The 24835-nt window shown below is 46.3% G+C and overlaps 1 protein-coding gene across 7 annotated transcripts in view; it reads left to right on the forward strand.

The window, feature by feature from the left end:
• ZNF217 (zinc finger protein 217) overlaps positions 1–20105 on the forward strand; it is a 38584-nt gene extending 18479 nt beyond the window's left edge. For 6 of the 7 annotated variants that reach the window (XM_030309374.1, XM_030309376.1, XM_030309372.1 and 3 more), the window contains 5 exons: positions 6733–8501; positions 11874–11990; positions 12601–14022; positions 15890–16021; positions 17935–20105. In XM_030309374.1, coding sequence (XP_030165234.1) covers positions 7109–8501; positions 11874–11990; positions 12601–14022; positions 15890–15999 — 3042 coding nt within the window. In that variant the 5' untranslated portion in view covers positions 6733–7108 and the 3' untranslated portion in view covers positions 16000–16021; positions 17935–20105. Of the gene's footprint in view, positions 1–4735; positions 6519–6732; positions 8502–11873; positions 11991–12600; positions 14023–15889; positions 16022–17934 lie in introns of those variants that run through there. The other variant, XM_030309379.1, reaches the window with a different exon arrangement.
• The last annotated feature ends 4730 nt before the right edge of the window (positions 20106–24835 follow it).

Genomic DNA, 24835 nt, shown 5'->3' on the forward strand with positions numbered 1-24835 from the left:
TCTGGAATACACCTAATAGTTTTCAAAGAGTTACTGAGGTGTTACAAGTAAAAACCTGGAAGGTGTTTACAGAATAGCTACTGAGCTGAAATGAAAGAAATCCTAATCATATTAAATGCTCCAAGTAGGGAAAGGTTTAGTTACAGCCTGTAAACTAAAGGAGGCTGGAAGAGTCTCGATTTGTACACCTCACCTCCAGATTGGGGGGGGGGGGGAGGGGTGTTAACCAGATTAAAATGCACGTGGAAGAAAGAATGAATTACACAAAGACAGCAGGAAATTTCTGAAATTCGGGAGAGGGAAAGCTTGATCGTCCTAACCGAATGGCCTCCTTTTGGGGGCAGCAGAAAGTTCTTGAAGTGTTGGCTGTTAGGAAGGGAGGCGATCTGGACGATTCCTCTCCGACCGATAACACAGTTAGGCAAATTGGTAGTGGTGTGTGGGGCAGAGGATTTTGAATGGAGACCACGAGGGCAGCTGGAAGTCTGACTTTGAGGAAGTGCGACCACCGTCCTTCTCTAAAATCTGCCGTTCGGGACGAGGAAGCTCAACTCTTGTTTAGAGCTGGCTTCCAAATAAATGCTGGGGCCCCCCCCCCCCCCCCCAGCAGCCAGCTGCCGCCACAGACCGCCCCTTTATGCTTAACATTGGAATGTTCATTAAACGACTTCACATTTGAACATTTGTTGACTGACTGTTCTTAACATCCCATTACTTCCTGCCCAGGCTAACTACATAACTGAGTTACTGGAAATCAGGGGCCAGTTTGGTAATTTTATGATCACGTTGAGAAATAAAATTACTAAACCTGAAAAGACAGCCGGGGAAGTTAAATGAGAGAATTAGTTTGAATTCCTGGGCTTTTGTTCCGAAGCTTTACCTAAGTTGTTTTTGACCTCCGCATTCCTTCAATTCGGGCTGAAGAGCTTCTGTTACCCGGAGTCAGATGCCAGTTTTTTAATGGATTCGTTTGTGTTTTGTGTATCGTTGTTCATTAGTTGCCAGCGTGTCAGGAAACGTTTTGAATTTAAACTATGGTTCTGTGGACCGGAGCTAGAGTCCACATCTGTTTTGTTCTCGAATCCCATTAGGAGAACTGCTTGTTTGTTTGTTTGCTTGTTTGTTTTTTCTCCTACCTGTGTCCATCGGGGTGACTTCAACACAGTTCATTTACACCAGAAGACGTGTGTTTTGGGTTTTTTAAAATCGGTGGCTAATTTTTTTTTTTCAGTCCAGCATACAAATCTAAGGAACAGTGATTATATACGTATTAATTGAAAGGAGAGCTTCTCCCTGAATTTTGAAAGCAAACAGGTGACTTAAAAGAGCCAGACCTACAACCTTAGTATTTACTCAACAGAGATAGGGAGGGGAATCTTTAAATGTTGGCTAAAGAAAGAGCGCCTGCCTTAAAAGGCCGTGCCCATGTTTATATTTAATCTGGTTCGTTAAATTGGGTATAATCAAGAGCACTCACCATTTGGCCTTGTGGAAAAAGTGGTGTAGGTGTGTGGGGTAGCGTTGTAGGGTTAGGGTTCTAGTTCCTTCTATACCTATATATGCAGTTATCTGTGTGTGCAGATACACAAGCGTTTCCTTTGTGGGGAGCGAGAGAATATAGGTAAAGATAGGTTGGCTTTTTTTTTTATTGAAATCTCTCTTTTTGGTGCAGTTCTGTCTAACATCTTTCCAAAAGTAGTTAAGGTGTACTACTGGTGAAGTAGCAGGAATGGAATCTCACAGATCGCAAGGCTTCATCTGATGGCTGCATTAAAATTCTTGTTTTATTCATTTCCCTTATAGTTCTCTTTTTCCGATCAGGATGGGATTTGTCAAAGCCAGTTTACAGACCCCAGGATCTGTTAATATTGATAATACCGAAACTAAAACTAGTTATGTGGCTTCAAGTTCACGTTGAGATCCTTTAACTGACCTTAATTGATTTGGAATGAATCAGGCAGAGTTTTTAATCCTGAGACTCAAATGTACGAATATGATTGTATATTTTTATAGTACTCTGGTCTCTAATTGTATTTAGAACTGAGCCCTTATTATAGTTTCAGGAAAATGAGATGGCCGTAGGATCTTCCCAGGCTTTGCCTTTGAACCGGCCAATGGCTTTTTTATTTTTAAGCCATTTGCTTTTGACTAGTTTTAGATTGTGATGCTGAATATAACCTTTTGCATATTTTAATCTTTTCACTGAACTTTTAAACATCTTTTCACAGCTATATTAGGAAAGTTGGGTTGACCATTCAGCTCATGGGTGTGACCTTGGTGATTTCCTTGAAATCGTGTTGAAGGATTTAAAGTTACAGGTTTGGATTGTCGCTGTGGCGTAACTATGTACAGTTCTCCTCACTTGTCGGATTAAGGAAAAAACTCCTATGTGTAACGTACAGAAGGAACATTTATAGAAAAACTGTTAAGTTTCCTGACCAGATCTTGGAGATAATTTCGCCCTTTACAGGATACAAATGAAACAGGCCAGAGACTAGCAGTTTGTTTGGGTGAAATACTTTAATGATCATATATTTGGACACTTCAGTGACTCGGAGGGAAAAAGTAGAATTGCAGGAATACTGCATATTACTTAGTTATAAACAGAATTGTGTGTCTTTGACAGTTTTTGAGGACTTTGAATTCCTCTTGCTCCATCATAGGGTCATAAATATTCCATATCAAAAAATGTAAGATAACCTGTTTAGCTAAAGTGGAGGTATGCTGTCTGTAAAGGTTAACAGTGTGAGTACGTTTGTACATGAAGGACTATTCCCAAGTCACAGCAATTGTCAGCAAGGTGGCATTTCCTTCTAATTTGCTGTGCTTAAGCACAAATTATTGTATTTTTTTCATTAAGCATTGTATAATGTGTAATATTTGCTAATTTCAAAATCTGTAGATAGTGGCAGAATCTCCGGAGCTTTACTCCCCAAGGAGCATCTGCTTTAAAACAAAACAAACCAACAAAAAACAGAAATGGCCTAAAGAGCATTAGACTTCTATTTTAGGCACTTCTAAGCAATATGGTTCCTACTGTTTTTCAAAGATTATGTTGTTGTAAATTTTTTTTAAAGTATCTAATCACAGTATAAAGTAATCACCAGGACTCTTGCGGAATACGAGGTTATGCCGGATAACCTCTTGCCTCGGGTGCCTTGGGGGTGTATAGCTGAAGGTTAAGTGTATCGTCTCCCTGAGTAAAGGTTTAAGAACGTTTTTTTAAACACTGACAAACAATTTTGCAAACTGCCTTTCAGGAAGCCTAGTATGTTCTGAACGCTCAACTTCTCTGCAAACTAAAAGCATTTAGATTCTAGGGGTCGGATTAAGATCCTCCCCCTCCTTCCTCCTCCAGTTCTTTGTGAAGACAGACAACTTCCTGGGCCGGCAGTGCCTTGGTGTGCCTGCCGTGGCTTCTGTGTTGCTCCACCTGGAGAACGAGGCTCTAGGAAGGCTGTGTGTGGGTGTGCACTTCACTCGACTGGAATGGTTGTTATTAACAGTAATTAGATTAGAATGTGTATTTTTTGGTAAGTTTTGTTATTCAAGTATTATTGCAGTCACTGTTAAAGATTGGGGGTTTTGTTTAGCAGATTGGTTTTAAGTGATACAGGTAATTGGTTTATAGTTTAAGGAAGTGTTTAGTCTGCAGACGGTTTCTTAAGTCAAGAGTCCGAGGCATTTGTTGTCAGATTTTCCTAGCTTGTCCTGCACGTCTGTTTTGGTGGGTCAGTAAGGAGCGTAGTTTTAAATCTAAATGATAAGGTTTTGCCTATGCTGGTCAACTTCATGGTAGGATTAATTAGGATTCTTGTTTTTTTATTATTACACCCTTGAAACTGCAGAGAATGGTAAATTAGATGGCAGCCATGGAGAGCCGTGTAGAAAGAAGTTCTCATGAACATTCGGGTTAATTTTAATATCAGATCAGTTCAGACTGGTGACTGTGGCCAGAGATGTGCATTACTGATTGTATACCTGTACTGATGATGTTAGTGTTTGTTAATTTATTCACCAGGGGTTTATTGAGGGCCCGACCCCATGCCAGGGACCCCTTCTAGGCATGGGGACATCATGGTGAACAAGGTCGACAGGGTCTCTGCTCCTGGGATCTTCAAACAGGTGGCCCAGGGTTTGCAGATGTTGGCTGAGTAGTAAGGATTGCCATGACTCACCGGGAGTCTAGTGCTCAGGACAGTTGGGCACAGTCGATGGCCATCACAATCTGTGCCAGAAGCTTCCCTTGAGGAGGAAGTGCTTCAGGTTTTGCCTGGGAGGTTCTCCTTCCCCATCTGACCCTCGTAGGAGACTGCTGGAGCTGGGGGGCCTAGGACGTCCTTCCCCTCATCTCCAGGCCTCTGTTCCGCTCCTACTTTTTTTTTTCTTTCTTTCTTTTTTTTTTTTTTTTGCACTGTGCCTCCTTTACTAATCCTCTAGGTCTTGTGTTAGAAGCTGATGATGACTTCTTTAACCCAGATATTTGAACATTTCAGAGATAAAAATTGAAACTAAACTGAGGCATTTCCTTCTGGTCACGTCATTACCCTGGATTGGAAATAATAGGGATGTTATGTACCCACACCATGTTTCTAATTCAGAGGTTGAGTTTAGGAGTGGTGTCTTTTGGGGAAAGATTATTTGTAGGAAACTGGAGTTCCCCCAAACTTAAAATATCAGAGAGTAGTAAAATTTCTGACATACACACACACACACACACACACACACACACACACACACACACACAGGTCCAACATAGAGGACTAACTTTGATTTTGGCAAATTAGGACATTAAAAAAGGTACTGATTGCTATTGCCACTCTTTCATTTTAAAAAAGCTAGTTTGCAACCCCCAGATAGAAAGGACCTCAAATAGAGGACAGCCTCTATTCAAATTGAAATTAATCTGTGTCGTTTTGTGTAGGACTCACTGAGTTGTTTCTCTGTTTTTCATCTAGATGTTGCCAGTGAAGACAGTGTTGTCAGTTTGATAACTGCTTGTCTAGAGTAGGTACTGTTATTTCTTCAGTTAAAATATTACCTGGTACACCGGCATTCAGTAAATACAGACTACATAGAACCCTAAATTATCAGTTACGTTTTTCAAATATCACTTAATATCTTGATTGGGAAAGCATCAAATATTCTTTGGTGTCTGTCTGTCCATACATGTAGCTCTGCCCCTGGAACCCTAGACATTGGGAACTCTTAAGGGTGATCCTGTAATTTAACTGCCTGCAGTAGGTAGATGAAGGTGAGGTAGGTCGGTGGTGGTGACAACTTTAAGGTTGTGACTTAGCCAGAACTAGAACTCGGGCCTTTGGAGTGTTCTGTTAAAGCCCACCAAGCTGGTAGCCAGCCCAAGACATTTATCCTCCATTGTGATCACAACAAAGGACTCAGAAATTAAGATAAAACACTTCAGTACCTTCTTTCTTTTCCCTAATCTTTGATCTGCAGCCTTATTTAGAAAAGCTTAATGTTAAAGATCTAGTGTATTCAAAACTAAAGATAGCAAAGAGCATGAGAATTTTCTTCTATTATGAGTGTAAAGAAGGGGAAGAAATGTTTCCTTGTCTTCTCTGAGCCTAGAGGCCCTTGCTCTTTGAGGAAGTAGAGAGAAGGAAAGTCAAGTCAAGGTGGTGGGAGTAGTTTGCAAGTCTTTTTGTTCTGTTGGGTGGAATTAACAGACTTCAGGTTAAGTAGCTGAGTCTATTTAGAAACAATTCTGTGCTTGCCAGAAAGGTGGAGGGGAGGGTGTTGGGTTTGGAGGTTAATTCTTCTCCAAGAATGAAAATTGGCTTCTAAATCTGAGCCTGCAGAGCCACATAAAGTAATCATCCATTTTTCACCTGGCCAGTGCATAATGGGAAGGGTGGGTTAAAAGTGGGAGGACCCGTTTTCTGATGAAAGACTGAGCCATGTTGACCCTGCCGTGTGGAGGATTTTCAAGTGTACCCTCACCGAGTAGCCTGGTGTGTGTGTTTCCTTATTTGTTGTGTGCACAAGGGAGCCCTACCCTGACTTTTGTTGAAGGCAGTTTCTGCCTTCTGAAAAAGCAGCTGGGATTTGGGCGGTGGGTTGAGGGCTAGAATATCCTGTGAACCAAAATGATTCAGGTTCCCCTTGGCCACGATGAGCCTCATTCTGAGGTGTTCTGTAGTTTTTGAATGTGGATTTTAGGAAAGGTTCCTGTTCTCGTGTGTGTTGTTGGCCTGTGCGTGTGTGATCTTCGAGGGTGCTGTTCGGCATTTGTGTCTCTTGACTGTATAGAAGACAGTTTGAAGTTCGGGCTTTAAACGTTTTATTTAGAGAGGGCCTTACTTGGCATTCTTCACAGTTGGTATCATCTCTAGATTTGCAGGGGCTCTTTGTAAGGACACACATTGCATTGCAGTGGCATTTAAACTGCATTCAGCTGAATTTAACCGTTTCTGTCTTGAATCTTAAAGTTTAGACTTCAATCATTAGAGCACCACGTTTTCCGTTTCTTCCCTGGATGAAAATCCAGCGATTTGGTAAGTGTCCCGATTGGGTAAAATGCTAACGATTTAATTAACGGGCATGTTTACCAGATTGCGCGATGTTAGTCGAAAGTGGAGCGGACGAACGAGGCACCTCTTCTCCCACGAGTGGACCAGCTGTGCGTCGTCCACACTGGGCTTCTCTTCCCTCTGGCCGCAGCCAACTAACCATTTCTGTGGTTTTTGGTTTTTGTTTTTCCCCCTCTAGGTTTTGGAAATCCCTGGTCTCCAGGTTGCTGAGATTGACTTCTTGCTCAATTGAATCACTCACTCAATGGAGACAAAGAGAATGAACGCTCCGTGCTGACTCATATTTGAATCAAAGCGCTGGGGAGTCTGTCTGCCTTGTTTGTGCAAAGAACCAGTGGTTGGCTCTGCCACCGAGCTTCCTAAGACTTCTGAAGATAAGAAGCTACAGGAATATATACTTTGCTTTTGAACTTTTGTAACAAATACTTGTTCTCGTTTTAAGTCCAGGGCTGCTGGGGGCGTGAGTGACAAGTCTTACAAGTGGCCTTATTCCAGTTCCAGAAATCCCTCCACCGGATTCTTATTTTGTATACAATCCTAAAGTGCCAGGAAACATGCCAACTCAGTCCCTGCTGGTGTATATGGATGGACCAGAAGTTATTGGCAATTCTCTTGGTACCCAGATGGAGATAGATGATGCCGTGTCCATAAAAGGGACCACCACCGTTCCTTTCCGAGCTACGCAAGAGAAAAATATAATCCAGATCGAAGGATATATGCCCTTGGACTGCATGTTCTGCAATCAGACCTTCACGCATTCAGAAGACCTTAATAAACACGTCCTGATGCAACATCGGCCTATCCTTTGCGAGCCGGCCGTTTTGCGTGTGGAAGCGGAGTACCTGAGTCCTCTGGACAAGACTCAGGTGAGAACGGAGCCTCCAAAGGACAAGAGCTGCAAAGAAAACGAAGAGTTCAGCTGTGAAGTGTGCGGGCAGACGTTCAGAGTCGCTTTCGACGTCGAGATCCACATGAAGAAGCATAAGGACTCCTTCACTTACGGCTGTCATGTGTGCGGACGGAGGTTCAAGGAGCCCTGGTTCCTTAAGAACCACATGCGGACACACACCGGCAAAGCGGGGGCCAAGAGCAAACTGCAGCCGGGCGCCGAGAGCCCCGCCACCATCAACGAGGTGGTTCAGGAGCACGTGGCCGAGAGCATCTCCTCTCCTTACAAAATCTGCATGGTTTGTGGCTTCCTGTTTCCAAATAAGGAAAGTCTGATCGATCACAGGAAGATGCACACCAAAGACACTGCTTCCGGCAGCGGAGGCACACAGACAGACTCTCCGCAGGGGGGGATGCCAGCTCCGGGGGAAGAGTTCCTGCAGTTCTTGAACTTGAGGCCCAAATCGCACCCCGAGACCGGGAAGAAGCCCACCAAATGGATACCTCAGCTCGATCCGTTCACCACCTATCAGGCCTGGCAGCTGGCCACCAAAGGAAAAGTCGCCGTCTGCCGAGAAGTGAAGGAGCAGCCAGGGCAGGAGGGCAGCACCGACAACGATGATTCGTGTTCCGAAAAAGAAGAGCTCGGAGAGATTTGGAACGCCGGAAAAAGCCATTCCGAAGGTTCTGGAAAGCCCAAGCCCAGCAAAAGCGGCTGCGCGGGCCTCTCCCAGGACAAGGAGAAGCCCAGACCCTCCGGCGGTGAAGTGCCTTCCGTGGAAGCCGACCCAAAGCTGTCCGGGAACAAAGAGAAGCCGACGCACTGCTCTGAGTGTGGCAAAGCCTTCCGGACCTACCACCAGCTGGTCTTGCACTCGAGGGTCCACAAGAAGGATCGGAGGGCCGACGCCGAATCGCCAACCATGTCCGTGGACGGAAGGCAGCCTAGGACGTGTTCTCCGGACCTAACCACCGCCCTGGACGAGAATGGAGCCGTCGATCGAGAAGGCGGTTCTGAAGATGGGTCTGAGGACGGACTTCCGGAAGGGCTCCATTTGGGTAAGTGAGGCGCTCCGTTGCGTGCTGTCCTTCCTCCGCCTCCAGCCCCGGACAGCGCTGGCAGGTCAGGGTCGGAGAGCCGGGGTTTGGGTCCAGGCTCTTCTGGTACCCTCCTCGTTGTAAGTTCACCTAACCTCTCAGGGCTTTGATTTTTCTCAAGCTTTCTTCCTGTTCTGAAAACTGTGTGATTTTTTTTTTTTTTTTTTTTTTTTAATATCTGGCTAACAAGCGACGCATATTATCTTAACTGGGGCAGTTTTGCCCCCAGCGGAACCTGGTAGTGTCTAGAGGTCTTTTTGGGTGTCACAACTGTGTTCGTGTTGTGCTGCTGGCGTCCGGTGGGTAGAGGCCAGGGATGCCGCCGAGTGTCCTCCCGTGCCCAGCACGCCCCGCCCCCCCCCCCCCCCCCCCAGCAAGTCATTGTGTGGTCCCAGTGTCCCGTGAGGTCAGGGTTGAGAGACCCTGGGCTTTGCTCCGTTCTTCCGGCCAACCTGATCTCATCTACAAAAACAAGGTATCCTTCGATACAACAGACTTCCCCTTCCTTCAGTACCCAGCCCTCATGCATTTATTCCAGATGGTTTTCTAGGGTCACGAAAGGCACTGGGAATGATGATCAGCCAGAGCAAGGGTACTGAGAGAGTTTGGGGCTACCTGGTACCCTCTCCTCTCATGTCTGGGGGGACTAGTGTTCGTTAACGGTTAGCTCAGGAACTAAGTCCATTTGTGCTCAAAATAGAGGGAACGCAAACGCACCAAAGATGTTTTAAAGGAATCTCGCTGCTCAGGTTTTCAGTGTCCTAATGGCTTTTATAGGAGACAGAAGCTGTCACTGACACATTGTGTCTTGAGGCCCAGTGGACATTATATCTAAGGCAGAGAGATCCCACCCGTGTGCTTCAAGCCTTGCCCATCTGCGCTTAAACCAGAGACTTGGCATATCCATTAAGTAAGATTTGGTTTGAATAAAGGACTCTCCTGCTGGAAGACAGTTAAAAGAACCCCTGCGTCTTCAGCAGCCGAGTGATGGGAACGTGAATTAGTCTTAGAGAAACATGATCATTCACAAAAGTGGTCTTTGGTTTCAGCCGCTGCCGCCTTTCACTGTAACTTGATGGCTGGCTAGTCAGAACTCGAGTGTGAGACCCAAGATGAGTTTGACCAGATGATCCTCCCCAAACCAGTGCCCTGGTTCTTTTTCTGGTCACGTGATGGATGTGAGAACAAGCTGTTAGTTCCTCTGGAGTATTTAGAATGGTTGGACTTGGATGGGACACAAGGAAACCTAGCACTTAGCATACTACAGCCTTCGGGAATCTCGAAAGCACATTATGGTGTCTTAATGACATCATAAAGAAGGCCTTGAACACAGACCTCTATCTTTATAGTGGTCCCTGTTAGCGTGGGTCCCATTCTCAGGGGCATGTAGTAGTAAATGGGGAGATAATTAGGTCCGCCAGCTGCCCTGAAAGAAATGAAATGGCCAGTCACATTCTGCCAGCGGGTGGTGTGGGTGGTGTGGGCCGGAGAACCGGGTGGAAATCTTGGTGGCTGGGCAGATAGAATGCCCCATGATAATCGCTGGGAGCGCCGCGACTTGCCTGGAGGCGGGTTCTCCCACTGCATTGTTTTGTGGCGGATTACAGGTTGCTTAACATTTCTTTGCCCTGATTTCTGTTTGCAAAATTTGGTTCCTCAACCCTTGTCTTCCACCTCCCAAGGATCATTTCAACAGCCTATTGGTAAAAAAAAGTTTGCAGTTCTTTAAAACTCAGAGGTGATGCCCAAGGAGCAGGAACCAGGTATATGTGGGCATTTCGTGTCCTTTGTTAAAAGAGAGGCATTTCATAACTTTTTGGGTATGATGCAACATAACAAATTCTGATGCATACTTGGGAGTAGGAAATTGCAGTAAAGTTCAGACTTGGCTAGGTGGGTGTGATTGGAAGACAAAGCTAGGCATTCTGTGTCGAGAGAATTGATTCTCCTTAATTTGTATCATGACGGGGGTGGTTTCCATTTGGCTTACTGTTTTTTTTACCATCAACCTGGCTTTCTTTTAGATTTACTTTAAAGAAGATCAAAAGACAAAGTAAACATTTTATTTTTATATTTGTTCTACTTGAAAATAGGTTTAACAGTGGTTATTCGTGTAATTCTTTAAGTCTTCATGACATCTTTTTCCATCAGTGCTTGTTCCTGCTGTTTGAGAATGTTTAGAGCTGGATACATTTTCCTCGGGGAGTTGAGGGGGAATCATGCAATCTGGTCTCTGTCGTACTGGAGGCTGCCCAAGGTTTGCTTATAAACTGCTTTGTAAATCTGTAAACCAAATATATACAGTCCAAAATGCAGAGTGAGGAAGGAGCAGGGAACGGAGGCCTTTCAAAGGTTGGAGTTCGGTTTTCAAGGCAAAATGGCCAGTTTAGTGATGCTCAATTTTAAGAGATGACTTCACTTCTCTTGTCCTCATTGTGTAGTGTGTGTAGTAAGAGGAGGTTGATCTAGAACTCTTGACACTCAGTTTTGTGAGAGTGGGTATCTTAACTGGAGCAAGTCGAACGGTCTTTTGGAGGGCTGGAGTTTAAATACAATAACCCTTTAAATGAGCGTCCCCGGCAGACCTTTACTCTCTTGTAGCAGAGATATATTCTCCTGGTCAGTGTAGAGTTTGAAGTTTCAAGTTTAACCCATTGTCACTTGGGGACAGATTCTGATTGGTCTCAGGTATATCTTGTCCACATGAGTGCTGGCGAATGATACGGTTTGCTTTCCAAAACATGCTAAATTTTGACAAACAAGGTGTTTGACCCAATGCCAAACCTTTTATTTTCTGTGAAGATTAGGTTGTGCTTGCTACCCTCTAGTGGTAGCTGGCCTGATCTTAGGATCGCCTTCTGTCTGGTTGGGAAAACTGGCAATTCATATTGGCTCAGTTTTCTAAATCAGTTACTCTGAAGAAGCTGGTTATTGCAGCCAGCGAGTGTAGGTCCAGCAGGCATGTCGCAGATGTGTTGGGAGAACAGAAAGTTGCCCATGCATGTCAGTCTGTTAAGTGATCTTTCCTGTGATTGAGGCAAATGAGGAACGGACTCTTTTAACGATCCACTAAGTTGGCTGTACTCAGGAAACAAAAAACAAAACAAAACAAAAGAAAAAAGGCACGCATGTTAAAAAGCTTGCAAGACTTCAGATGACCTCCAAACAGTGTTTGGTATGTTCCTACCGTTTCTGGTTTACCCCAGCACTAATATATAAAAGCTATTTTATGCTTTTCCAAAAATGCTTCCATCAAAAATACTTAAAGCCCACTTGTCTTACTCATGTACTCGAGCTGTCTTCTTACATAAATATTTTTGTTTCTGCTTCAAGATAAAAATGATGATGGAGGAAAAATAAAGCATCTTACGTCCTCAAGAGAATGTAGTTACTGTGGGAAGTTTTTCCGTTCAAATTATTACCTCAATATTCATCTCAGAACGCACACAGGTAAGGAGCTTCCTAGATCTTTAATTCTTACTGGCTTAAACAATTATGATGCGGTTCTTTGTGTTTCTTTTTTTAATATTGTTGTTCAACTATTCTGTTAGATCCTTGGAGAATAGTTTGAGTCAACGTGTAGTGTGCTAATGGCAGTCTGTTAGTGTCATTTTGTAACTCGAGCTGTTCCTGATTTTGAACTTAGTTTATTTACTTTCTGACTATTGTAGCCTCTCATCTTATTACAACTTGCTCTTTATCTTTAGTATGTTTTAATGCCACAGCTTTTTTTGGTATTGGTTTTTATGATTTGGGATGAAACGAGAATATGTTTAGAATTGCCTTGAGATTGTAGAAGCAGCTGTACCATAATGGTTTACGAGGCTTAAGATCAAGTAAGTTTAAGGTGCACTATTTAAGACGCTATTCACATTTTCAAATACTCAGTGGAGTGAGGGTGATGAAGCAAGCAGCTGGGGAGAAACCCCAGATACGAAGGTCAGCAGGGAGAAAGGAAAAGGAAAGACCCTACATTCTCTCTTAGATGATTCTAGTTTCCAAAGATCTGGTTTGACGCTTTCCATAAACTCGTGTAATACAGTGACATTTGTTGTTTTAGGTGAAAAACCATACAAATGTGAATTCTGTGACTATGCTGCAGCCCAGAAGACCTCTCTGCGGTATCACCTGGAGAGACATCACAAGGACAAACAGATTGATGTTGCCGCGGAAGTCAAGAACGACGGGAAAAACCAGGAGCCCGAAGATGCACTACTTACCCCCGACAGTGCGCAAACCAAAAATTTGAAAAGATTTTTTGATGGTGCCAAAGATGTTAAAGGCAGCCCACCTGCAAAGCAACTTAAGGGGATGGCCTCTGCCTTTCCGAATGTTCTGGGCAGCACTGTCCTCCCACCAGTTCACAAAGATACTCAGGATTTCAATAAAAATGCAACCGATGACAGTACTGATAGAGTCTGCAAAACTCCTGCCCCCGCCTATTTGGATGCGTTACCCAAGAGAGCGGCGGGTGACCCTCAGGCGCAGGAACCCACGTGTAGAACAGAGGTGGGGGTCCCCGGAGGCGCGGCCCATGCGGCCGAGGTCGGTCACCGGGAGAAGCACGCGGGGACGGCGACGGCAGCCGAGGGCAAGCACAAGGCCGGCGCGGACTGCCAGGAGAAGCCTCTGAACCTGTCCCTCGGGGCGCTACACGGCTGCCCGGCCATTTCTCTGAGCAAAAGTTTAATCCCAGGGATCACCTGCCCATTTTGTACCTTCAAGACCTTTTATCCCGAGGTTTTGATGATGCACCAGCGACTGGAGCATAAGTACAACCCCGACATCCACAAAAACTGCAGGAGCAAGTCTCTGCTGCGAAGCCGGCGCACCGGCTGCCCGCCCGCGCTGCTGGGGAAGGACGTGGCCCCGCTGGCGCACTTCCCCAAGCCCAAGGCCAGGCCCGCGCCCGCGCCGCCCGCCAAGGCCGCGCCGGCCGACCGGGACCGCGACCGGGGGAAGCCGGGCCCCGCCGCGCCCGCCAGGCCCCCTCCGCCCCCGGGGCTCGACCCCAGCACTTTAGCGCCCAGCAACCTGAAGGCGCCGCGGCCGCCGCACCAGCCGCAGCCGCAGCCCGGCGGGACGCAGGGGGTCGCCCGGCCGCCGGCAGACGCCGCCAACCCAGAGAGGGGCCGGAGGCCCGAGGCCAAGGCCAGGGCGCCCGCCGGCCCCGCCCCGCCCGGTCCTGCCGCCACCGCCGCCGCCAACGGCTGCGCGGAGCGTCCCTGGGCGCCGCGGGGCCGCGACCCCCCGAGCGGCCGCCCCGCCGAGCCCGGAGAGCCGCTGCCCAAGCGGCCGCGGCCCGACGCCGAGCCGCCCGCGCCCACCTTCCGCCGGGCCTTCGAGCTGCCCAAGTACCACGTGGTGCGCGGCCTGCAGTCGCTGCTGCCCGCCGAGTGCGTGTGCCCGCCGCCCGCCGCGCTGCCGCCCAAGCCGCGCGCCGCGCCCGCGACGCTCTTCGCCTGCGGGCCCGCCGCCGAAGGTGAGGCTGGGGGAGGGGTGCGTGGATGCTCTGGGTCACCCCCGGGAAGGTGAGGCTGCGGCTGCGGTTGGGGGGCTGCGGACAGGCCCTGGGCCCGCCGCCGAAGGGGAGGCTGGGGGGGGGGGCGGGGGAAGAGGCCCTGCCCTCCCCCTCCCCCCCAAGGGGAGGCCAGCGGAGGGGTGGATAATAGGCCCTGGGCTCGCTGGGGAAGGTGGAGGGGGGTACCGACCCTAGGCCGCGGGAGTGGAGGATGGGGTGGGCCCTGGGCCTGGGGGCTGCTGAGGGTCAGGGGTGGGGGGGATGGACAGACCGGGGGCCCACGCCCTCCAGGCCGAAGGCCACACTCCCCGCCCACAGCCAGCTCACAATGCTAGTGAGGTCCGGGGCGCCCTGGGCAGTGCTGGCTCCCCACCCTTCATGCTGAAGCCCTTTAGAGCCCAGCCCAGTCTGTCCCTTCGCGGGTATGAGTGGTGTGTGGGTGGGCAGTGTCCCCACTAGCCGGTGACAGATGCGCTGTGAGCCCCCTAGGAGCATGCGTCTTCCACCAGGAGCAGAAAGTATGAGAACCTCAGTGGACATTCTTTGGATGCTAGGACTCTAGAATCAGACCGTTTTTTGTTAAATATTCAGCGCATTTTAAAAGCCTCACCCGTTTCCCATATGGACAGTTTTTTTTCTTAAATGATGAAGTGTTTTATTTAGATTTGGTCTTTCTTCATCTTTTGGAAACTCTGAATGCCACAAGGTTAGCAAGTCATATACATCTTGTAATCCCTTCACATACTAGGCACACAATATACAGTACAGGGTCATGCGTCAATGTAATATTATCAACACAGCATAAACATTTAAGCAGTAGATAACGTTTCACATAAAAGAGGCTCTATGCATCATATGGCCTGACCCCACAGAAAGCAAACGTTAGAATGCCATTTCAGCGGTTACAGTGTTGGTAGAATCAATAGAGTTAATTTGTTTCATACCCATCATATATTTCCATAAGACATCCGTAAGGAAGAAGGAAGGGACCTTCCCTGTGGGTAAATTGTTAAAAGTCGAAGATGACTTTGGAGTTCTCCCCATGGAAGTGTTTTCAAAACCCCTGCCTCCTTCCGGCCTCTTTCCCTTAGAGGCCTGTGGCGCTTTACCTGTGCAGGTGAAGAGGTCGATCAGTGTGTACCGGGGAGCTGTCCCATGAGGCCGACTTAATTAAACCACTTCCTTTGTCCGATATAAGCCCTGCTGGTCTGTGCAGCCCCAAAGAGAAATCCATTTTCAAACCTCTCAGTTTGTATTAATTTCAAATTAAGGGTTCTGTGTGGCGACAATACTCTTATCAAGGATAGCTTGATGCCAATTGATATGGTAGGGATAGCAAATTGTAAAACAATTGCTTTTACACACTCCAGTGAATTTTCTAAATCCTGTGATGAATGAAATACTAATTTTTACAGCCTTTTGATTAGAAGTGTCTATTTTTCTCCCTATCGGTTGTTAAAACGGACGTGAGTCAAAACTTTGCCTTTACTTGAAGAGTAGGGCTCTGTGTTGCAAGTGAAAGCCTCTTTTCAAACATCAGTATTTTTTCTCCTCTTCCCCACAGTTATGGTTCATGATGCATGTAGGTTTAAGATAACGTCTACCACCATTGTTTTGGGCTTTATTCCCCCCCCACTCTGGTGCCGAAACCCGAGATTGTAGCTTACTTACAGTTACTAATGTCATTCTTACTAATGACCACATGGCACTCAGATAATTTTAGCTTCAGTGATTTAAAATTTTGTGCTAGCAAATGTCCTCGAGGCACTTAAAACCATTTCAGTTGTAATGTGCTTTTGTGCGCTTTTTTTTTTTTTTCTACAATCAGGAAAAAGGCCTGTGTCATATCAACACTTATCTAGCAGCATGCTACAGAAGAGAAACTATGAGAATTTTATTGGGAATGCACATTATCGACCAAATGATAAAAAAACTTGATTTCCTGTTTCGGGTAAGAAAGGTAAGCATATATGATCTCTTGATTTTAGTTAATTGAAAATAAACCATCTAGTTCATTCAGTAGAATATAAAGTAAAATTATTTTTGATTTTTAAAGTGTTCTTAAGACCTCCAGTGCTCAGGGTCTCCGGATATCCATGATGATGGTAACTAATAACAATAGTACCGACTGGAATTTAGTAAGCATTTATTTCGTGCTCAGCCTGGAAGTGTTTTTATAATCATGACCTCATTTAATCCTTCCCACATGCGGGGGGGGGGGGGGGGGACATTAGGCCAGGGATTAGCAAACCTCCACCTGCTTTTATCTGCAAAGTTTTACTGGCACACAGTTGTGTCCATGCCTTTCCATATAGCTGATGGCTTCTGAGCCACATCAGCAGAGTGGTAGTTGTGACAGAGAGCGCATGGCCTGCAAAGCTGAGAATATTTACATTTACATTCTGGCTCTTTACAGAAAATGGTTGCTGGGTTGGGAGTTCCTGTGCACCCTTTACGGATGAGGGTACCGAGACTTGGGTCGCATCCCACTCTTAGTTCTGTCCTAGCATGACCCAAAGCCTGGGCCCCAACCCTCATGCTTAAGAGCTTGTTCAAAACCTCGGTGCATCCTTATCTGTTCAGGGAGGGGAGCGGGACAGGAGCGCGGAGGTGCATTTTGACAATGTGGTTCACATGGCGAATGTATCTAACTGTAGATATGCAGAAGACTCCAGCGGGACCCTCAGAGTTGTGTTAATTCCGTTGAGTTAATTCCGAGTTTGGCCACAGGGCCTGATGTCCGCACAAGTTACTCTAGACCTCATTTACCAATAAATTGAATGACAAGAGCTGGGTTTATGGACAGATTTGAGTTCTCTCCCAGAAACACTTTTCTTGTCTAACGCCCACCATGTCCTCCCGGTCCCGTGGCAGGATGTCTCCCTCTTGTTTGCATGTGGGGCCCATCGGGCTGATGCAGGTCTATGCTCCTTTCTCCCCTCACTTAGTGAAAGTAGAAGGAGAAGGAAGTGTTGTCGCAGGAGCGGGATTCAGCCTCCTCTCCATGAAAACGAAACAAATTGTTGATGGATCATAAGGCACAGCTAATTTGTAACAGGTTACTTGCACTGTAGGGGCACAGTCTGTCAGTCACAGAGGATGCCACTGTCCTGTTGGTCCCGCCCCGGCCTCTTTCTGTAACCTCTGAGCATCTCTGCTTGCATTTCCTCTGCCTGGAACGTCCTTCTGCATTCTGGGTGCCAGATGACCTCTCTCTGATACGCGGGACCAGTTAACATCATTTCCTCAGGACGTCTGCCGGGAACCAGGGACTTCCCTGGCCGCTGCCCCTTGCTTGTGCAGTTCACCCCCACGTCTGCCCCTCTTACCTGTGTGCCCCAGTTCACTGCTAGCTCCGCTTGAGAGGAGATTGCTTTGTTCACTGCCTCGCCCGCTGCTGGGACCATCACTGATCAAACCCGTTAGATGTTGGCTGAACAGATAATGTTATCACCTTTCGGTTTCTTGTGGTGGCCTTTGCCAGGCTTCGTGTAACTGATGCAAATGCTGTCTTGGTGAAATCCTCTTCGTTAAATCACTGTTCAGAATATAGTAGTATTCTCTGGGGTGGCGCAGCGTTGTGTAGAGTCCTGGTACTTTCATTGCAACGATTTTTTTTTTAAGGTTTAATTTGTTAACCTCCACCCCCATCGTGAGGCTCGAACTCACAACCGGGAGATCGAGTCACATGCTCCACCCACTGAGCCAGCCAGGCGCCCCTTCGTTGCAACATTTGAGCTTAAGGGGAACTCCGTGCATTTCTAGATCCCTTTGGTTCTGTTTATTACACTTCTTTATTAAAAGGAAAAAGATTTTCCCGAGCTGTTTTCAGTTTTATCTTGATCCGCTCTCTTGAACCTTTTCCCCCCCTAGGACCCGATGGATGTGTGTTCTGTCCATGAAATTGAGTGAGTCCATCCTTTGAGAAGGCAGATGGCGGAAGCTCGTGAAATAAGCTGTGACCGTGCCGTGCATGTAACATACCAGGAACACTACGGTTTTGTAAAGTTGTTCTGTTAACTTTTGTACCAAATAGCAATAAAAACCATAGTTGGAACAGTTGGGTTGTACACAAATGGAGACTGCAAATCTCTATTTTGTCCCTGAATAATATTTTTTTTAGAGTTGACCAAATAAGGAGTCTTTTGCATACTTGAGCGCTGCTGAACACAAACCATCCGGGTGGGGGGGCGGGGGGGGGAGAGTCTATAACGAACGCTTGCACCTCAGGTAACTCTGTACATACGTAAGTTCGAAACCTGCTTGTTCAGATACTGTGCGTCCCCTTTCTCTCTCCTGTAGCTCATCCCCATGAGCAGCTCCTGCTGTTTGTGTTCTTTCATGGAAAATGTATGTTTAAAAAAAAAAAAAATTCCCGATGATTTGTATTATGTTAAATCCTCCTCAGTGCGTCGTCTTAACAAAATTGTGAACGGAAGTATCGACCCTCTGTGACTATGTGCTGCATATACTGAGGTCAGCCATTCTGAATTCGGTGCCCTTTCATTGCAAGTTTCAGTCTGTCAACTGAGGAAGAGTCCCGATCTGCGACCCTTTTCTGAGAGCAGCCTGTGCCCCGTAGGGTTTTTAAGCGGGCGTGTCTACAGAGAAGTGCGTCTGTCCTCTTCAGGACAGCCCCATATCCAGTAAACATACCAAATTCTATGTGGAGTTACTTACTTTCTATCAAGTTCGTCACTTTTGTTGGAAAATTCAGGGTTTTTTTTGGCTTTCGCTTGAATTGGTATGTAAAAAACCTGAAATGCTGAATTACACACGTGAATTTCATATATTGGGAGCAGTTTTAAAGGACGTGAAAGCGTTTGGGTAAATTTTAGGTTTGTATCTGGAAGTCCTGGTGTGCCTGGCCTTTGGGTTAACCGTGGACGTACACGAGTTAATTGTAGACACGTTGATTCTGAATAAGGAACTGCCTGCCGAGCCTTCTGGTAATGGGGAGGGTGCGATCTGGTTCTTGACCTCAGTTGTCTTCCCAGTTTTGGTTGTGTTGAGCAACCAGATGTAGTTTGGGTTTTAAAGTGAGGACGGCCACCAGCTGGCTTACTACTAGATGTTTTAGACTTTTGTTCCCTTCCACGTGCTGTCCGTGGCTGAGTTTATTCAGCAGTACGTGGGTTTAGCAACCACAAGGTATTTTATTAAGAAAACTGTTTCAAAAATAAATTTGCACTGTTAAGTTTTCTTGCCCTGCCCTTCTGCATTAGAGCGAGAGTAAAGTCCTACAAGAATCCTGATTTTTTTTGTTTTGTTTCATTATGCAACACGAAGCGTACTTGACCGAGAAGTCTTAACTCCCGTGGGAAAGGGGGACCTGATTGGTCTGTTGGCCTTGTAGTGAAGTGCTTTGTATCAGGAGAGACTAGTACACTATCCACCATTTTTCCTGTTCACAAGCTGAGCCATATGTACATAATCTAGATTTTTGTTTTCATAGTTTTGCACTTTTATAGCCTATTTTTGAAGATTTAACACATTTGCAAGATGATTGACTTGATCTTTGCCTAATCCAATGAGTGTTACAGAAAGCTCGCTGTGACTATAAATGTAAATCTTTAAAAGGGGATACGAGATAATAGAGGGCTGAAATTTAAACCTGTATTTAAAAAAAAAAAATCACCAAATCTATTTGAAAACAAGTCAATTCATGTCATGCTGAAATTTGGGGGGCTTTCAGATTTCTCTTTTCTAACCACATTTCTCAATTTCTGAATACATAAAAATGTCCTTTTTTCCACAGCCCTTGTCCTCCAATTTTTTTTTTTTTTTTTTTTTGTCCATCAGTATTAACTATTGGGATACTACTGGTTTTGTATGTTTTTTTTTTCCTTTGAGACAACAGTACATATAATAGAGGTACAATCCGTTGGATTTTTGTTTATGTATTTATTTCATTCCAGTTTGATTTATTTTAATTGTTGATACTTGTCAAACAGTAGACATTACTTGTTTTATTTATGATATATTTCAGCTTAAAGTTATGTTATTATATGTGGATGTAAATATAGATTTGGTGTTTTGCAGTCTTGGTTTGGGTCTTTATTGCGTCCCTCGTTTCTGCTTTTAACTTTTTAGAAATACAACTTTAAGCCTGCAGTTTAGTAGAGGGGTTCGTGTAATGAATCCTCACCCTCGCCAGCAGCATTTTTTTCTCCCCCGAGTATTTTAAAGCGAGTCTCAGACACGATTTAGTTTCATCCCTACAACCCTTCACTGTGAGTCCCTAACGGATAAGGGCTTTCATGGTCACACGTAACCAACCACGATGTCCACACAGCCTTGCAAAAGTGTCGTCTTAGATTTGGTCAGTTGAGTTGTGATCAAGACCCAAACAAGATCCACTTAGTTTAGAAGATCGTTATTTATTTATTTATTTATTTTTATTTATTTTATTTTATTAAAATTTTTTTTTTAACGTTTATTTATTTTTGAGACAGAGAGAGACAGAGCGTGAACGGGGGAGGGTCAGAGAGGGAGACACAGAACCGGAAACAAGCTCCAGGTTCTGAGCTGTCAGCACAGAGCCCGACGCGGGGCTCGAACTCACGGACCTCGAGATCATGACCTGAGCTGAAGTTGGACCCTTAACCGACTGAGCCACCCAGGCACCCCTAGAAGATCGTTTTTTTTTTTTTTTTTAAAGCCTGTTTTAATTCACATCTCCCGCCACACACACCTTAGAGGACACTTTAGTGAAGAGGCTGGGTCATTCGTCCTGTAGAAGTTGGCACCTTCTTAGGGTTTGTTGCATATTTGTGGTTTCATCTGACCTGTTTTTCCAGTCTATCTCCTATAAACTGGTGAATTAAATCTAGGGGTTTAAAGTAGATTTGAGCTCAGTTTTGGGGAGCAGGGGTCTGTGTGCTCCCAATTGCATCACTTCTGGACATGTACAATATTTGGTTTTCCAACCTGTAGTGCAGTTTGATCAGTGGGTTCAGGTGTCAGACTAACCAGCCGTAATAAAGTTCCCCATCAACCTTTCTCCTTTGGGTTTTAGCAGCCACTGATGAACATTAGGGATGTTACCAAAGGTGATTTTTTTTTTTTTTTTAAAGTTCTGTCATTTCCTCTGCATTTATTATTGGACAGAAGACCTCATGTGATTATTTGATGACCTTGAAATACAGCTTAAACAAGAAAGGATAAATAAAACTTGATTCTCCCCCTTCATTAACCAGCCTTGAGAATAATGTCTGGTCCCAGACAAGACTGGTGAATGAACTTTCGAATTTTTTGTTAAGAACTCATTGTACATTTGACAAGTTGTAAGCAAATTGCAGGCATCATTTTGACGCTCAGAATCTTCGGGGTCTCTGGCCGACAGGGTCTCTCCTTCAAGTTGGCTCTGTTTTGGACAACACTCTGGAGGCTTCTTAGTTTTTTTTTTTTTTTTTTTTTTTTTCCAACGTTTTATTTATTTTTGGGACAGAGAGAGACAGAGCATGAACGGGGGAGGGGCAGAGAGAGAGGGAGACACAGAATCGGAAACAGGCTCCAGGCTCTGAGCCATCAGCCCAGAGCCCGACGCGGGGCTCGAACTCCCGGACCGCGAGATCGTGACCTGGCTGAAGTCGGACGCCTAACCGACTGCGCCACCCAGGCGCCCCTGGAGGCTTCTTAGTTTTAAGGCAGGCGTTCTGAGCTCTCCTTGACCATTTCCTGACCCGGACCTGGAGAGTTACTTACCTGAGGACCCTGGGTTCCTTTTCTGGGAAATGGTAATTAGAAATGGTGATTTGGGGGTAGGCTGCTTCAACCCCAGGGCCTTCATAACAGAGAAAGGATATATATGCTCTTAAAGAGTAAAACAAAACAACACTTGAATGAATTATATTGCTGTTTTCTGCCCTGCCCTCCCCTCCCCTCCCTTCCCCTCTAACCTCTTTCTTTCCTTCCCTCTTTCCCACTTTCCCTTTCTTCCTCTTTTCTTTCTTATTTTATTTTTAAGCAATTTCTAAGCCAAAGAGGGGACTCAAACTACAACCTTGAGATGAAGAGTCACATGCTCTACCAACATAGCCAACTAGGTGCCTCTATATGGCTGTTTCTGTCTCAGAATTAAAATAGTGCTTTTGTTTCTTTGATTTTTATATTGGATTCTCTGAAAAGTTGGGTTCCCGATACCCACATGGCTTGCTTTACCCTACTACATACAGCAAGGAAGTCATGATGCCAATATTATTACCAACATTCTAAGGGAAGATTTCAAACTTGTTCAATTTCACTTGTTTGTAAGTGGGTTCTCTCAACTGGTGGTCCCAGATTAGCAAAATCATCATCGCTGGGAAGTTGCCAGAAATGCCAACCTTCAGGCTCACACACCCGCTGAATCAGCAACTTTGGGGGTGGGGTCCGGCCGTCCAGTCTTCCGTGGTCCCTGCTGTCTACTGCGTAAATTCCACTCGAGAAATGCAAGCATGGTTGAGGGAGCCCAAGCTTCTTTATGTGGGCTTGCCAACATACGCTCTTGGGTTCAGTGTTTTCCATCTTGAGATCCTACTTTGTCTTTTTTTCCTTTTAAATACAGTTTCGTTATGTAAAACAGTTTCTTAAAACCATGAGACCAGGTATATAGCCAGAGAAGCTCACTAGCTTTTCATCCGTTCCAGCCTGCTCCCAACCTTCTATAAAGCAACCATTTCATAAAATTAGTTTTTGATTTATCCTTCCATTGTTTCTGCAAAGATCGAGGTGCATTTCTGTTCAGATGCCCTCAGATGAAAAGGAGCATGTAATACACGGTAGTGCAGGCTGACTTCAGTGGTTTTATTTAATTTTTTCTTAAGAAAGCATGCTTTTCTCCTGAAAACCTAATGGCTCCAAGGGGAAAAAAAAATCACATCTGGAGAGGTGAAGGACGTTGGTGGCCTCTCTGCCTGTTTTTAATTTTTTTTAATGTTTATTTTTGAGAGAGCGCAAGTGGGGGAAGGGCAGAGAGAGGGGGAGACCCAGAATCCGAAGCCGCTCCAGGCTCCGAGCCGTCAGCACAGAGCCCCACGCGGGGCTTGAACCCACGAACTACAAGATCATGACCTGAGCCGAAGTCGGACGCTTAACCGACTGAGCCACCCAGGCGCCCCTCTGCCTGTTTCTATTCATTCCGCGTGTGTTTGTTTGTTTGCCAAGTGCTTCGCGCTGGTGCTGGGCGCGGGGGGAATCTGTGTCCCATGAACCAAAGTTGGTCTTCTACCTTCCTAGAGCTAACTAACGTCCTCCAGGCGGGTGCCGAAGACGGGCTGAAAACCGGTAAACCCAATTGTGACCAGTTGCAATAATGGAAGGAAACCAGCAGGAGACAGAAGAATGTGGAGCACAGAGTTGAGGGGTGAGGCCAGCTTCTGAACAGATAACTAAAGGATAAAGGCTGCTGGCCTTTTATTCTTTGTTGCGGCGCTTCTGTGCCACCCACGGAGGGTGCTTGGCCATCGCTCTGGCCCCCGCCCACCGGGGGGCCAGTAGCACCCCTCCCCGTTGTGGTTTTGTAACCACCCAAAGTGTCTTCAGGCAATCCAAAATGTCCCTGGGGTGCCAAGTGGTCCCAGTGGAGCACCGCAGCTCCTGGGACGAATTTGGAGTTCGGGCAAGAGCCCGAGGTACTGAGTCTCGAGGATTTGGGGCAATGATGGAAGTTCAGGGAAGGCCTTTGAAGGTATCCGGGCAGATGGTGGCATCAGATTTACATTTTAGGATAACTCTGGAAAAAACCAGAGAAGCAGGATGACAAGATGTCCACTCTGCGTTTGTACAAAGTCTTACCAAAGAAGAAAAAAAAAGTCAAAACTTTTTTCCTGCCCTTTTTACCCTTAGTCACCCAGGGAGATTTCATCATCACTTTGGCCCACACATCAGACTCCCGAATTCCTGTGGCTGTTCTGGTCTCCCCCTCAGAATCCCATTCCCAAGCCCTGACCTCCCCCGGATCCTGACAGACCAGGGATTCTTTGCTCTAGAGTGAGAAGTTACCTAAACTTCCTAGATTTTCAGGCATCTGTAAGCTCATTAGAATGATAATTAAAATGTCCTCGAGCTAAGCGCCTGACAGGCATCATCTTTGTTTGTCTAGGGACTGATTGCCACCCTCAACCCCGGGGGATTTTCCCTTTAACCCCCAGCAGCCCTGGGTTGGGATTTTAGGAACCGATGAATCCTTTCCAGAGTCCTCACCTCTGACAACACAGGACCCTGGGGTTCAGAGGTCTGAGTGCATCTGTCTGCATCGGGACCGCCTCCAGCCCTGCCCCTGAGGCCAGCTGTGTCCACGCAGCCACCCAGGCCTCACTGACATCTGAACTCGACATGCGGACGATTAAAGCACCAGCCACGGCTTTCCCCCGGCTCCACTGAAGGCTCCAGACCCTTCAGCCGCCTGGGAGAACTCATTTCCTCATCCAAGCGGAGAGCAAGCCTGCTGCCTCTTTTCCTGCAAAACCTCTGGGCACACACACACACAGATTGCCTCCTGTCTCCTCCGTTGCTATCCCCTCTGCCAAGCCACTCTTCCCCCGGAGGGCAGCCATCGCCTCCCGTCCCCCTTCCTCCCTGTTCAACCTCCTCTCCCCCGGCCAGATCTCTACGTGGGTGTTGGAACTCTTTTTTAACATGCAGATAATTTTACCCAGGTCCCTGTTCAAACCCTCCACGGACTTTCAGTCGTAGGATAAAACCCCAAATCCTTGGCCTGACCCCTGGCCTCGCTTAGCCTTCTTCCCTCATTTTTTACGGCAACCCCAGAGGCCTTGGTTCTCCTTCTGGA

This window comes from Lynx canadensis, chromosome A3 (genome assembly GCF_007474595.2).
Source record: "Lynx canadensis isolate LIC74 chromosome A3, mLynCan4.pri.v2, whole genome shotgun sequence".
In the NCBI taxonomy this organism is placed as follows: Eukaryota; Metazoa; Chordata; class Mammalia; order Carnivora; family Felidae; genus Lynx; species Lynx canadensis.